Source organism: Pipistrellus hanaki, assembly GCF_964339955.1.
Source record: "Pipistrellus hanaki genome assembly, chromosome: 13".
NCBI classification, from domain to species: domain Eukaryota; kingdom Metazoa; phylum Chordata; class Mammalia; order Chiroptera; family Vespertilionidae; genus Pipistrellus; species Pipistrellus hanaki.
The window spans coordinates 36381232-36394117 of NC_140515.1; the positions used below are offsets into that span (position 1 = coordinate 36381232).

The 12886-nt window shown below is 41.2% G+C and overlaps 2 protein-coding genes across 4 annotated transcripts in view; one reads left to right on the plus strand and one right to left on the minus strand.

Annotated features, from left to right (window-relative positions):
* The window catches only part of TMEM108 (transmembrane protein 108), a 381245-nt gene extending 374507 nt beyond the window's left edge, over window positions 1-6738 (minus strand). Inside the window, exons 1-2 of the mRNA XM_084902142.1 lie at window positions 6601-6738; window positions 1274-1374 (exon numbers count right to left, since the gene is read on the minus strand). The gene's annotated coding sequence lies outside the window, so the exon portion shown is untranslated. The remainder of the gene's footprint in view (window positions 1-1273; window positions 1375-6600) is intronic.
* Window positions 6739-7199: 461 nt separating this feature from the next.
* Window positions 7200-12886, plus strand: part of NPHP3 (nephrocystin 3) — a 34638-nt gene continuing 28951 nt past the window's right edge. For 2 of the 3 annotated variants that reach the window (XM_084902118.1, XM_084902119.1), the window contains exons 1-4: window positions 7203-7667; window positions 9628-9753; window positions 10519-10669; window positions 12540-12692. In XM_084902118.1, coding sequence (XP_084758244.1) covers window positions 7272-7667; window positions 9628-9753; window positions 10519-10669; window positions 12540-12692 — 826 coding nt within the window. In that variant the 5' untranslated portion in view covers window positions 7203-7271. Of the gene's footprint in view, window positions 7668-9627; window positions 9754-10518; window positions 10670-12539; window positions 12693-12886 lie in introns of all 3 variants that reach the window. The other variant, XR_014796631.1, reaches the window with a different exon arrangement.

Consider the following 12886-nt stretch of genomic DNA (forward strand, 5'->3'; position numbering starts at 1 on the left):
AGAAAAAATCACAAGCAAACACAGACACTTTTATGAGTATAAAATAAAACAAAGAGTACTATCTTTAATGTACATATTTCTGAACCAAACTAATATGAAATGAAGGTAGGACCTCTATAGATAAGTCATGAACAAGTGAGCAGAGTACATCAACTGACTATTCAATAATGAGAAAAACAAATTTAATAAAACTATTTTAAAACTTCAAACTCATTAATAAAAAAAATACAAATTGACACTGCAAGATAAAGAAATATCTTCTTTAACATGTCAAATGAAAAAAAAAAAGCATTTATAAAGGGTAATATGATGAGATAGCTATACCATTAGAGGGAGAATTTACGTTGTCACATTCTCTTCTAGAAAGCAATTTAAGAATATAATGTATATTCATAGCCTTAAAGAAGTTCCATACTGTTGAGCCCAATAATTCCCCTTCCAGGAATGCACCAAAAGAAATAATCTAAAATGCATGTTTATGCAAAAAAAAAAAAAAAGGTTTTTTTACTACAAATATTATTTACATAGAATAAACGAGAGCCCTCGCTGTATAGCTCAGTAAGTTGGGTATCATTCCATGCTTCTAATATTGCAGGTTTCATTTGGGTCAGGGCACTGCCTGGGTTGTGGGCACTATCCCTGATGGGGGATGTGCAGGATGTTTCACTCTCACATCGATGTTTTTCTCTCTTTCTCCCTCTCCTTTCTCTCTCTTAAAAATAAATAAAAAATATTTTTTTAAAAAGGGAGTACAGCCTGTTAAAAATAAAGAAATAGTTAAGTAAATTATGGCACATTCATAGCATAGGCTGCCTCTGCCCCAGAAAATTAAAACAGCTTTATTTGCTAAACAAATGTCCAAAATATGCAGTATGCTTTAGGACCACAAGTAAATATACTGTATATGCTATCACATTCTTACTCAAACCCATTGCAGCTCTTTTTAAGACATGGCTTTCCGCCCTAGCTGGCTTAGCTCAGTGGATAGAGCATCAGCCTGTGGACTGAAGGGTCCCAGGTTCAATTCCAGCCAAGTAGGGGGTGTACAGGAGGCAGCCAATCTCATCGTTGATGTTTCTGTCTCTCTCTCCTCCTTTCCTCTCTGAAATCAATAAAGAATTATAATAAATAAATAAATATATATATATAAATAAATAAGGCATGACTTTCTAAATATATATACATTTACTGGACTCAAGGTGAAACCAAGTAAACTCTACCTTTAAAGAATATTTCATGAGGAACAGATACTTCATATTTAAAATATTCTTACCCAACTTCCTTCCTCACTGTATCCCTGTGTGCTTGTTGCCTTTGTTTCTTCACCTGTGTACTCGAGTGCCTCGGCCATCAACTCCTCCCCTTCACCAATATCTGCAAAAAAAGAAAAAAAAAAGAAATTAAAAATCCAATCACAGCAAATTTTGTGAAGTTGTGCATTTATTGAAGATGTAGGGTATTTTGGGGAGATACTGCACAACATTCCTCCATCTCTCTAAACTATTCCTTCTCTTTGTACTATTTTCTTTGATCTCCTCCCCTTCTCTGTTCAAACTAATTCAGTATGTCCCTGTATTAGTCAGGACAGATAAGGATGTACTGTGGTACAAGACAACTCCCAAAACATTAGCTGGACATAAACATTTACATAGGAATGAGACCTTCATTGATGGGCGTGGAGGGTACCTATGGAGACAATCTGAGCCTAAGCTTTACAGTTACATCTCTGATACAATGGATACATACTCATATACTGAAAATATTATGAGGCCAAGGAGGGCCTTGCAGTTCCTTAAAAGGGGCGGTTAATTTTATTTTGGCATAATTGTTACTAAATTAGTATTTGCTTTAGAATCAATGTGGGGACTTTAAAAATGCAGATGTCTGGGGCCCCGCCAAAGATATTTTACTTCAGTAGATCCGATGTGTGGTCCAAGGCTCTAAATACTCAACAAGCTCCCCAAGCACTCCTGAAAATTGCCCATTTTCAAAAACGACCCCTCTAGTTCAGGGTTCAGCAAACCTGTTTGTTTGTTTGTTTGTTTGTTTGTTTGTTTTGCTTTTTAAGAAGTTGAGATATTTTTGAAATATAAAAATTGTTTTTCTTTTCCCACCCCATCGTTATAAATAAAGGTTAATTAGAATGCAGACATGTCTATTCATTTATGTATCACTGTTTTCATGCTATAATGGCACAGTATTGAGTAATGGAGACAGAAACTGACCATATAGCCCACAAAGAGTAAAATATTTACTATCTGGTCCTTTATATTAAAACAAATTCTAGACTCCTGCTCTCATCTGTTACTTGTAAAGGAAACTAAGTAAAGCAATATAGATGATCACTACTGAAAATAACATGAACTGAATTCTTTGCAAATAGTCTTCATCTTGACGAGAAGGTGAATCTTTTTTATATAGGGGTGGGCGAAGTAGATTTACAGTTTTAATAAAAATAAACAATACAACAATTAATAAATAATAAACTGTTTCAAGTACTCACAACTGTAAACCTACTTTTACCCATTCCATATACAATATACACAATTTACCAATCAAATTAATTTTCCTGAGTTACACTGCTCCCTAGTGGTAGAAATTTTAAATCACAGATGCTTAATCAGATTAGATGTTCCCCACTGTTATTTATGTAATTCCTGAAATCAGTCATACTCACAGACTTTAGGAATCAGAGTTCATTTGGTAGAATTGACAAGCACTAAACAGCCTAGGGCAGTGGTCAGCAAACTCATTAGTCAACAAAGCCAAATATCAACAGTACAATGATTGAAATTTCTTTTAAGAGCCAAAAACCAACTTCTGTGCGTGGGCCACGAAGTTTCGATCTCACTGTACACTGTATGTGCGCGCCTGCACGGGTATTTTGACACTCTAGGTACCGAAGAGCTGCATGTGGCTCGAGAGCCGTAGTTTTCAGACCACTGGCCTAGGGCAAGGTTAACAATTCTAATCAGAATTAGAACCCCCTCCTTCTATAAAACCTTTCCTTTGAAGACCATGTATTTCTCCATATAGCATTACCAATTAGATAATGCTCACTTATCCCTAGGTGATACATTTTCTCAGGGATATTCCAGTCTCTAAAATTGATTTTCTCCCCATTGATTAATATTCTCTGAGGAGCCGAAACCGGTTTGGCTCAGTGGTAGAGCGTCGGTCTGCGGACTGAAAGGTCCCGGGTTCGATTCCGGTCAAGGGCATGTACCTTGGTTGCGGGCACATCCCCGGTAGGGGGTATGCAGGAGGCAGCTGGTCGATGTTACTCTCTCATCGACGTTTCTATCTCTCTATTTCTCTCCCTTCCTCTCTGTAAAAAATCAATAAAATATATTTTAAAATTCTCTGAGGAGCTTTAAAAAAATAATGATGGCCAGATCTCCACCCCTGGAGAATCTGATCTAATTGGTCCGAGGATAGGCTTAAGCAGCAGTATTTTTTTTTTAAGTTATTCAAGTGATGGTAATGTGCAGCCAAGGTTATGAATCATTGTTCTACAGCAGTGTCTCTTAAATTTTAAGGTATATTCAAATTACTTGGGGGTATTTTAAATCTGTACTTTGTGATTCAGTGGGTACATGATCGCATCTGAGAATCTGATTCCTAATCAACTTTAAGGTGATGCCAATGCTGCTTTCTGTGGACCCAATTTTGAGTAGCAAGGAATTACATCATTCCTAATGTCCTAACCTAGCCCTAATTATGGTGTTTCCTGACAAACAAATGCCTTTTATACTTAAAGGAAAAGCAGGTACAAGTTCATGGAAAAGGACTATTGCAAATCTACCTTTTAAGACGCGGTGTTCATATCCTTCTAACACAGCATCATACTTCAGTGGTTCCAATGTCTTCAATTACATAAGCACCACCTGGGAGTTAACTAAATATGCAAATTTGCAAGCTCTGGTCTCAGAAAATAAAATTCAGTGGATTTCAATTTTGAACAACTGTCCAAGTGATTCTGAGATTCATAGTCTGAGAACCACACATACACTAACCTACGCAAATAATATTTACTTTACAAATCACATTTTTTACAAGAAAGCTGCCCTTATTTATTAATTTCACAAGCTATCTTGACCAAACCTAAGGAAATTGTTTCCTTTGTTCCAGCTGTGGGAAGAAATTACCCCCAAAATCAGTGGCCTAAACCAGTGGTCAGCAAACTCATTAGTCAACAGAGCCAAATATTAAAGTACAACGATTGAAATTTCTTTTGATAGCCAAACTTTTTAAACTTAAACTTCTTCTAATGCCAATTCTTCAAAATAGACTTACCCAAGCCATGGTATTTTGTGGAAGAGCCATGTTCAATGGACCAAAGAGCCACATGTGGCTTGCGAGCCACAGTTTGTCGACCTCGGGCCTAAACCAACAATTTTATTATGTCCCATGATTTTGTGTCAGAAATTTGAATGGGGGTTAGCTGGGTGATTCCTCTGTTCCCCCTGTAGTGTCAACTGGTATCACTTAAGTTGTAAAGAATTCACGAATAGGCTGGTGTGACAAGTCCAAGACGGCTTCACTCCATGTGCCTTGGCTGGAAGGCTGGGATCAACTGGGACGATAGCATAGAATGCCTATATCTAACTTCTCAGGCATAGCAATTACCACAAAACCAAGATCGATAGAATGCAAACACAATCAATGAAAAACAAGGCCAGGAAAACAGTTTTAAGTACAGTGTTTTGCAGAGTGTAGGTGAGGATTGTTGAAATAAAATGTTGATGTGGTAAACTCTTGAGAGATATGATTATCCAGGAAATGAAAACAGTGAGGGTTGGCAGAGAGTACTGAAAGGAAATAGAAGCCATGCTGGTTTGAGGAAGAGGAGAAAATCAGCCTGACTAGGCTGGTGGTGGGTGCAGGGATGTTGCCAGATAGATGAGAGGTGGAAAAAGGAGAAATTCATTGCTTTGGGGCACCCAGTCCCAGGCTGCAGAGTCTGAACTTACTCCACAAACTATGGGGAGTCAGTATAGTTTGTTATTAGTTTGCAGTTGGCTTATTTATGCAAACATCATAAGGGAAGTCTTCAGCTAAGACACATTCCAAAAGAGGTACAAGACTAAGATGCAGAATTTTCAAAGGAGGTAACCAGAAACCTAGTGGAATAATCCACATTGGAGGTACAAGACTTAGAAATCGGAGACCTGAAAGGACTTTATAAAGGAAAGAATTCTTGAGAAACCCTGATGGTGAGGAATGTTTCCCTTTATCCCAGGAAAACTACCAGAGGAGCCTAACATATTTCTCTTGGACTTTGAAGGACATAAAGGCCTGGTACCTGGTTCCTTCCTGAATAAACTCTTAAGGGGTAAGAGAAAGAATGACTAGCTACTTTGATGGAGGGAGTTAGAATTAGCCTGAATCCCCAGAGTTCTTTGGGGCAAAGATTGTGTTTCCTATTGTAGATGTCATGATGTCTGAAAGACTTGTTCCTCCAGCCACTGGAAGTGATGACAGCAGACAGCCCTCAATGGTCATCCTCCACATGGATTGTGTTGGCTGCAAAGAACTAATACCTGCCTGCTATGAGGGTATAAAATCGAACCCCCCACCCCAATTTAGGACAACACTACAGGGCAATCTCATCTCTGAACTCCCAGATTGGCTAAGGTCTCCATTAAGAGTTCAACTAGTCCCACTGCCCAATTTTGCTTCTTTCCTTCCTTTTCCATAGGTGTTGACCCCAAAAGCACTCCCTAACAAACATCTTGCATTGTTATGTCCATCTCAGAGTCTGCTTCCAGAAAACCTGGCCTGTAACACCTGTGGATCAGATGTGGGACGCTGGGGAATTGAACCAGGTTAGGTGATCTTTGGTTTTCCAAGGAATACCTAGGAGGGATAAACAAACATCAGTAGAGAGGATGCTAAAAAGTATCATTGGTGCCTGGCGGTGTGGCTCAATGGTTGAGTGTCAACCTATGAACCTGGAGGTCATAATTGGATTCCTTCTGGGCACATGCTCAGGTTGCAGCCTCAACCCCCTGGTGGGTGGTGTGCACGAGGCAGCCAATGGGTGATTCTCATCATTGATGTTTCTATCTCTATCTCCCTCTCCCTTCCTCTCTGAAATCATTAAAAATATATTATTTGTCTGGGTCGAGAGAATTGAAGATAAAAGATATCCAGGTATGAGGAGGAGAGAGAGATCTTTGAAGAACTTATAAAACCATCTAAAAGAAAAGGGCCAGCTTTAAATTTTTACCTGGAGCCCAGCCCACAGCAGTGTCAATCAAATCGGAGCCTTTCCTGCCCTCTCCTCTGTCCTCTCTCCCAGGGCTCCAAACCCAGAGAAGTTACAAGGAGTTAGAAGGCAGAGGAGCAAGAATACAAGATAGAGTGAGAGAGAAGATGCCAATGCTACCCTTTCTCTGAATTTAAAATCTAAGACAGTCCCCCACCTCTCTTTTCCTTCTTTATATCAGTTAAACCTCACCCTTTCCCCCTAAACTCTAATACTCTACTCCCCTCCCCCTTTATTTGATGAGGGGCTCCACAGTTTCCCTGATGTGCAGTCTCCATCCACTGTCAGTTGTTGCAAAAAAAAAAAAGTCCCCCCCAAAAAAGCCTCACCTCGTCTAAGGACTGTTCCTGGTGGTCTCGTGCGGTAAAACCTAAAAGCTGTTTCTTTGCTGGTCCTATGCCTTTCTGGTCAAATCAGCTGCTTGCATACTGAGAGGCACGCGGGGAGAGCCTAATAGCCAGCCGGCGCTCAATGAAATCCTCAGGTTTCCCAATTGCCTTGAGAGAGGAGCGCTGGGTCAGGGGCGGCCAACGGACACGGACAACTCCAAGAGGGAGCAAACCGGAGCTAAGGCTAGTGCTCTCGGGAAGGTCTGTGCCCCTGTGGGAGCCTGGAGCCAGGTGGTAGCAGAGGAGCAAACCCGTGCGTGCGCTCACCTGCGCAGCTGACGCTCCGCCCCACGCTCCGCCCCACGCTCCGCCCCACGCTCCGCCCCACGCTCCGCCCCACGCTCCGCCCCACGCTCCGCCCCACGCTCCGCCCCACGCTCCGCCCCATCCCATGCCCCGCCCAATCCGCTCCTCGCCACTCTCCCCGCATCAGACTATGCTACTGCTCTGCCCCGCCCCGTCTCTAAGCCCCGCCTCATCCATCTAGCCCCGCCCCTCGCCCCACCCCGTCCCTTCCTGCGGCCCCGCCTGTCCAGCTCATCGGTCCCGCCCAGCTCGCTCCGCTCCGCCCCCTCCTGGTACCTGGGTCCGGAGGACCGCGAGCGAGCGCCATGGGGACCGCCTCATCGCTCGTGAGCCCCGCGGGCGGGGAGGTCATCGAGGACACCTACGGGGTCGGGGGAGGTGAGGCCTGCGAGATCCCAGTGGAGGTGAAACCCAAGGCCCGCCTGCTGCGCAGCTCGTTCCGCCGGGGCGCGGGGGCGGTGGCCGCGGGGGCCGGGCCGGGGTCGCTGCCCCGCGGGGCGGGCGGCGGCGGGCTGCTGGGGGCCAGCTTCAAGTCCACCGGCTCGTCGGTGCCCGAGCTGGAGTACGCGGTGGCCGAGTACGAGCGGCTGAAGAAGGAGTATGAGATCTTCCGGGTCAGCAAGAACCAGGAGTTGCTGTCCATGGGCCGCCGGGAGGCCAAGCTGGACACGGAGAACAAGCGGCTGCGGGCCGAGCTGCAGGTAACGCCGAGCCTGGCGCCCAACGAGGGCGGCCAGGACACCCCCCACCCCGGGAAAAGGAGGCCCCGGGCGGCCTGCCATGGCCGCGAGCCTCCTGGAGACACTGCCAGGCTGGACTCTGGACCTCGTTCCTTGCCCATCCTGTCTCCTCTCCAAACCAGCTACTTTTGAAAGTTGAGCAGAAAAACTCCTGTGCATTTTAGCTTGAAGGGACACATTCTCTTGCTGTCTGAACTGATTCCTTAACTAGTGCCACCCCTTTTCTGCTTCTAGTTCATTCATTCAGTAGCCTTGAAGTAGTCAGCCTGAAAGTGTTCAATGCCAATCTCCATGGGGCTCTAGGGAAGTAGGTACACACACAGGGCACACATACAAACTCTGTTGAAGCAACTCATCAAAACTTTCCCAGGAGTTTTTAACTTCCCATCCCCCTAAAATGTTACCTACCTCTAAGGTGGGGTGTTGTGTCTCCATTTTTTTGTGAAGTTCCGTTGATCTTGTTTTTTTGTTTGTTTGTTTGTTTGTTTGTTTTTAAAATATATTTTATTGATTTTTTACAGAGAGGAAGGGAGAGAGATGGAGAGCTAGAAACGTCGATGAGAGAGAAACATCAACCAGCTGCTTCTTGCACACCCCCTTACGGGGGATGTGCCCGCAACCAATGTACATGCCCCTGACCGGAATCGAACCTGGGACCTTTCAGTCTGGAGACCCACGCTCTACCACTGAGCCAAACCCCACTGAGCCAAACCAGTTTCGGCTGATCTTGGGTTTTTTTAATGACCCTGAAGTGGATTTTCTGGAAGCCCCTGATTTTCATCATCTTAACTGCTGTGGTTGAGATGTAGTCAAATTCCCTTAATCCATTTAATTTACTTTAAAAAAAAAAATTGCCTGCCCACTCTGTAGCAGATCTATTTAACTTATTAAAAATATCTGTAAAGCAAAAGGTTACTTTTCTGTGGACAGAGTTGTGAGACTTGGTGCCATCCGTTTGGGGCCCCTTTGAGAGTTGTGGTTCGCTTGTTCTCTTTTTCTTTGCTATGGGAGAGACTTCTGGACAGCCCAGGTGTTTCTGGGTGCATCACGCTGGGAATCGAACAAATATCTCAGACTGGGTTTTCTAAAAGGAAGAAGCATTCTTCCTTCTAGACAAGGCGTGCTAGTTAACCCACCCTCCCTGCATTAGCTGTTATATATGATCAGCACCGTTTTATGGGAAGACATATTTATCAGCAGTCCATCTGTTGCCTTATCAGTTTTCCTAACTGGCAGTGTTAATACTTGCATGTGTAAAGTGGGTGTATGCATTTCAGATATCTGATCTCATGGGTCCAAGCCACTCTCCAATAGGCACGGCACATTGGAAATGACCGGGAGATGGAGGTAGAAAAGAGATCTGGACCAACCAGGAGAGAGTGTAGTAAGGGTGGACCAGTGCCACAGTCTCAGCTTCCTCCTGTTACCAGTCCTGATTCCTTATGGAATGCCTTTGATTCCTTTCTCACATATGTAGGCATTAAAAATGTTCTTCTTTATTTATTTAATGCATTCAGTCAGACATTAAGTGAAGGAAGTCTGAGATAACAAGATGAATAAGACATGAAGGCAATGAGCTCATGGTCTCTTAGAATTAATTATCTTGCAAGTTAAGTTTAGATATTATGTTTTATGTTCTCTTAAAGACCAGGAAAGTGAGGTGTAGGATTAAGAGCTGGTACAGTAAAGAAAAAGTATTTTCCATTGAAAGTGTAATGTTGAAGTGTCTTCATTTACTATAGCTCAAGCATGTTTGCATTATCTTATTATGTGTTTGAATAAAATGATAATATGCAGGTCTTGATAACTGGTAAAACTAGTAAGTATGTAGTTAAAAAATATATGTAATATGTATGTAAGATAATGTAAAATTTTGGAAGAACATTATTTTTGTTAGAAATAATAAGATAAATTATTCCAGGCACTTCAAAAAACTTACCAGAAGATACTTCGGGAAAAGGAGAGTGCTTTAGAAGCCAAATACCAAGCAATGGAAAGGGCAGCTACATTTGAACATGACCGAGATAAAGTTAAAAGGCAATTCAAGGTATTTTTTACAGTTTTATCCTCAAAGTGAAGTGGAGTAATAACTACATATTTTCAAAGTTCATATAATGCTGCAATGAATACGCATTATAAGTGATATAGAAGTCGTAAAAGTCAGAACTAGAGTAGAACACTTTTTCCATTTTTGATAAACTTGAGATGGTTTCAAAGAAAAGGTATAAAAGTGAACATTTTAATAAGATTTTGAAAAAAATGGAGTTTTTCCCTATTGGGGAGGGCATTTGGAAATGTTTGGGGATGTTTTATATGGGAGGGCATCTTTTTAAAATATATGTTTATTGATTTCAGAGAGGAAGGGAGAGGAAGAGATAGATAGAAACATCGACTATGAGAGAATAATTGATCGGCTGCCTTTTACATGACCCCACTAAGGATCGAACCTGAGACCCCAGCATGTGTCCTGACCAGGAATTGAACAGTGATCTCCTGCTTTATAGATTGATGCTCAACCACTGAGCCACGCCCCATGGGCTGGTAGGGTATTACTATTATTAGCATTTAGTGGAAGTGGGGGGACAGATTTGCTAAACATGCAGACCACAGATAGCCCCACACCACAGATGTGCATCCTGCTGGAATTCCAGTGGATTCCAGTTACAAAACACTGTGGTGGAGGTACTCAGATTATTCATCCTATGAAAGAGGAGATCAAAGACCAAATGAATGAAAGCTTTTTCCCTTCAAAGTTGAAAACACAATGATTTTTCATTATAGAAAAAGTTTCAAAATTTGAATTCTTTCAAAGATTTTTAGGGAGACGAAGGAAAATGAAATTCAGGACTTACTGAGAGCCAAGCGAGAGCTGGAGAGCAAACTTCAGAGGCTACAAGCGCAGGGGATCCAAGTATTCGATCCTGGGGAGTCTGATTCAGATGACAACTGTACAGATGTTACTGGTAAATGCATTTCCTGTTTATAGTATTTTGAGCTTTCAATACAGGTGTACTGCTATTGTAAAGCCAACTTTGTTTGAATCCTTTTATTTACAAGTGATTGCTGTAATAGAATTGCATTTTCTCTCTGGTTCTCAGCTGTTACAATAGCTCTTTCCTATGCAATGAATGCATGAGGTGGTCAGGGGCTGAGGTTCCTTCTATCTTGTTGCTCTGGCAACTATAGCCCACAGCTTTCCTCTTTGGTCTAAGATAGCTCCTCCAGGTACACCATCACAGCTGCACCTTAGCCAGGGGGAAAAGGGAATACATTCCCTTTCTTGAAAGCACAATCTGAAAGCTATACGGATTACGCCCACTCAAATTCCATTGGCCAGAACTATGCCTAGAGTGATTAGAAAGTGTAATCATTAATAGGAGAGCCCTGTGTCCACCTAAAGTTTGGGGTTCTTATTAAAGGAAGAAGGGGAAATTGGATACTGGCAGACATGTAGTAGTCTCTGTCACATTATTTTTCCACATAATGACGTATTCTTTGCAACTATCAGAATGTCTGCATAGTATTTCATTGAGTAGTTTTCAATGCAGGGTTGTAAACTATTTAAAGAGTTTTTATTTTATAATTAAACAAATAAAATATGTTTTTTTTTCTAGAAATAAAGAAAAGCCTGGAATCATAGAATAAAAGGGTCCACCATGTTCCAAGAGAATATTAATAAAGTGTGACTGATATTGGGGGGGAAAGGATTCTATTTTAAATGTGGTGGGGAAGTGCAGCAATTTTCCCATTTATTAAAAAATTAATTATATTCTTAGAAATGATACATTTTGGAGTGAAGTATAGCAACTAATAATTCTCTTTTAATACGTATTTTAATACCACTGGAATCTGACCAGCATCCTGGAATTTTTATTACTAACTTTTGAGGAGGGAAAAATGAAGTGATTCTTATTGGCTTAGAGTGACTAAGAAGATTCTTTTATGCCCCCATGTTAATACTAGTGGTTATTTCAATATTGACACAGGTTAAAATGTACAGTGTTTCAAAACTATTGTATTGTTTTGTCTTGGCAACTTAATAAAAACAACTTAATATTTCTTCCTAGGTCTTTCTTCATGTTTTTACTTAACATGAAGGAAGAATGTCTGAGAGAATATGACTAACTCATTTGAGATTCAAAGACTTACAAATAATCAGCTCAATTTTGTGAGAGATTTAGCCCAACCTCCAGTTTACTTATGCTTAATCAAAGATGCCATATAGATATTCTAGCAAATATAATTTACATAAAAAATCAGTAAGTTCTTAAGTACCTATCGATTCAGTTTTGTTGCTCTGGAAGATTAGAGGATGTATTCTTTACATCCTTAGCTTACAGCCTAATGAATTACCAACATTAATTATTGCTGTGTTAATAATAGTATTCCTTTGGAATTTTTTTCCTTGATACCAAATTTTAATTGATACCTAAACCATATAGTTGAAAGGTTTTTTAGAATTTTTATGTGGGGGTGTTTTTAATTTCTGTTATTATAATTTCTTTGGTTATTTTACTCATTTTTGAATTACATTTATTGTGGTGACATAGGTTTCAAGTGTACAATTCTATGATACATCATCTGTATTGTATTCTTAATGTTTTTTATCTTTCTCTTTCTAATTCTCTCTTTGAATTTGAGATGATAATCAGAATTATATTAAACTGCAACTTAGAACTTGCCAGAAGTGGATGACAAAGTACTTCACAAATCATTAAAGGTTGAATATTTGTTGTATTTATAATATTGTAGTGTTTTTCTAAATTAACAATCCTGTGCGGAATGCTCGGTAAGTTTCAGAAAGCATTCAGATAAAATCTCGTGCTTTCACAGCTGCTGGAGCCCAGTGTGAATATTGGCCTGGTGGGGCCTTGGGAAGCGAACCTTCCATAGGGAGTATGATCCAGCTTCAGCAGTCCTTCCGGGGCCCGGAGTTCGCGCATAGTTCTGTAGATGTGGAAGGACCCTTTGCAAACGTCAACAGAGGTAACACACACCATTTGCTAATTACCTTGGCTAATGGTAGTGACTGTTTATGTCACTTAATCTTGTGCTAGGCCAACTACTATCAGCAAAATATGAGATTTGTATACTGGGTGTCTTCCATTGTTAAACCATCATGTACTGGTGCTGTCACTGACCAGGGCTGATGAAGCTACCTTGTTCACATGAGGATTAGA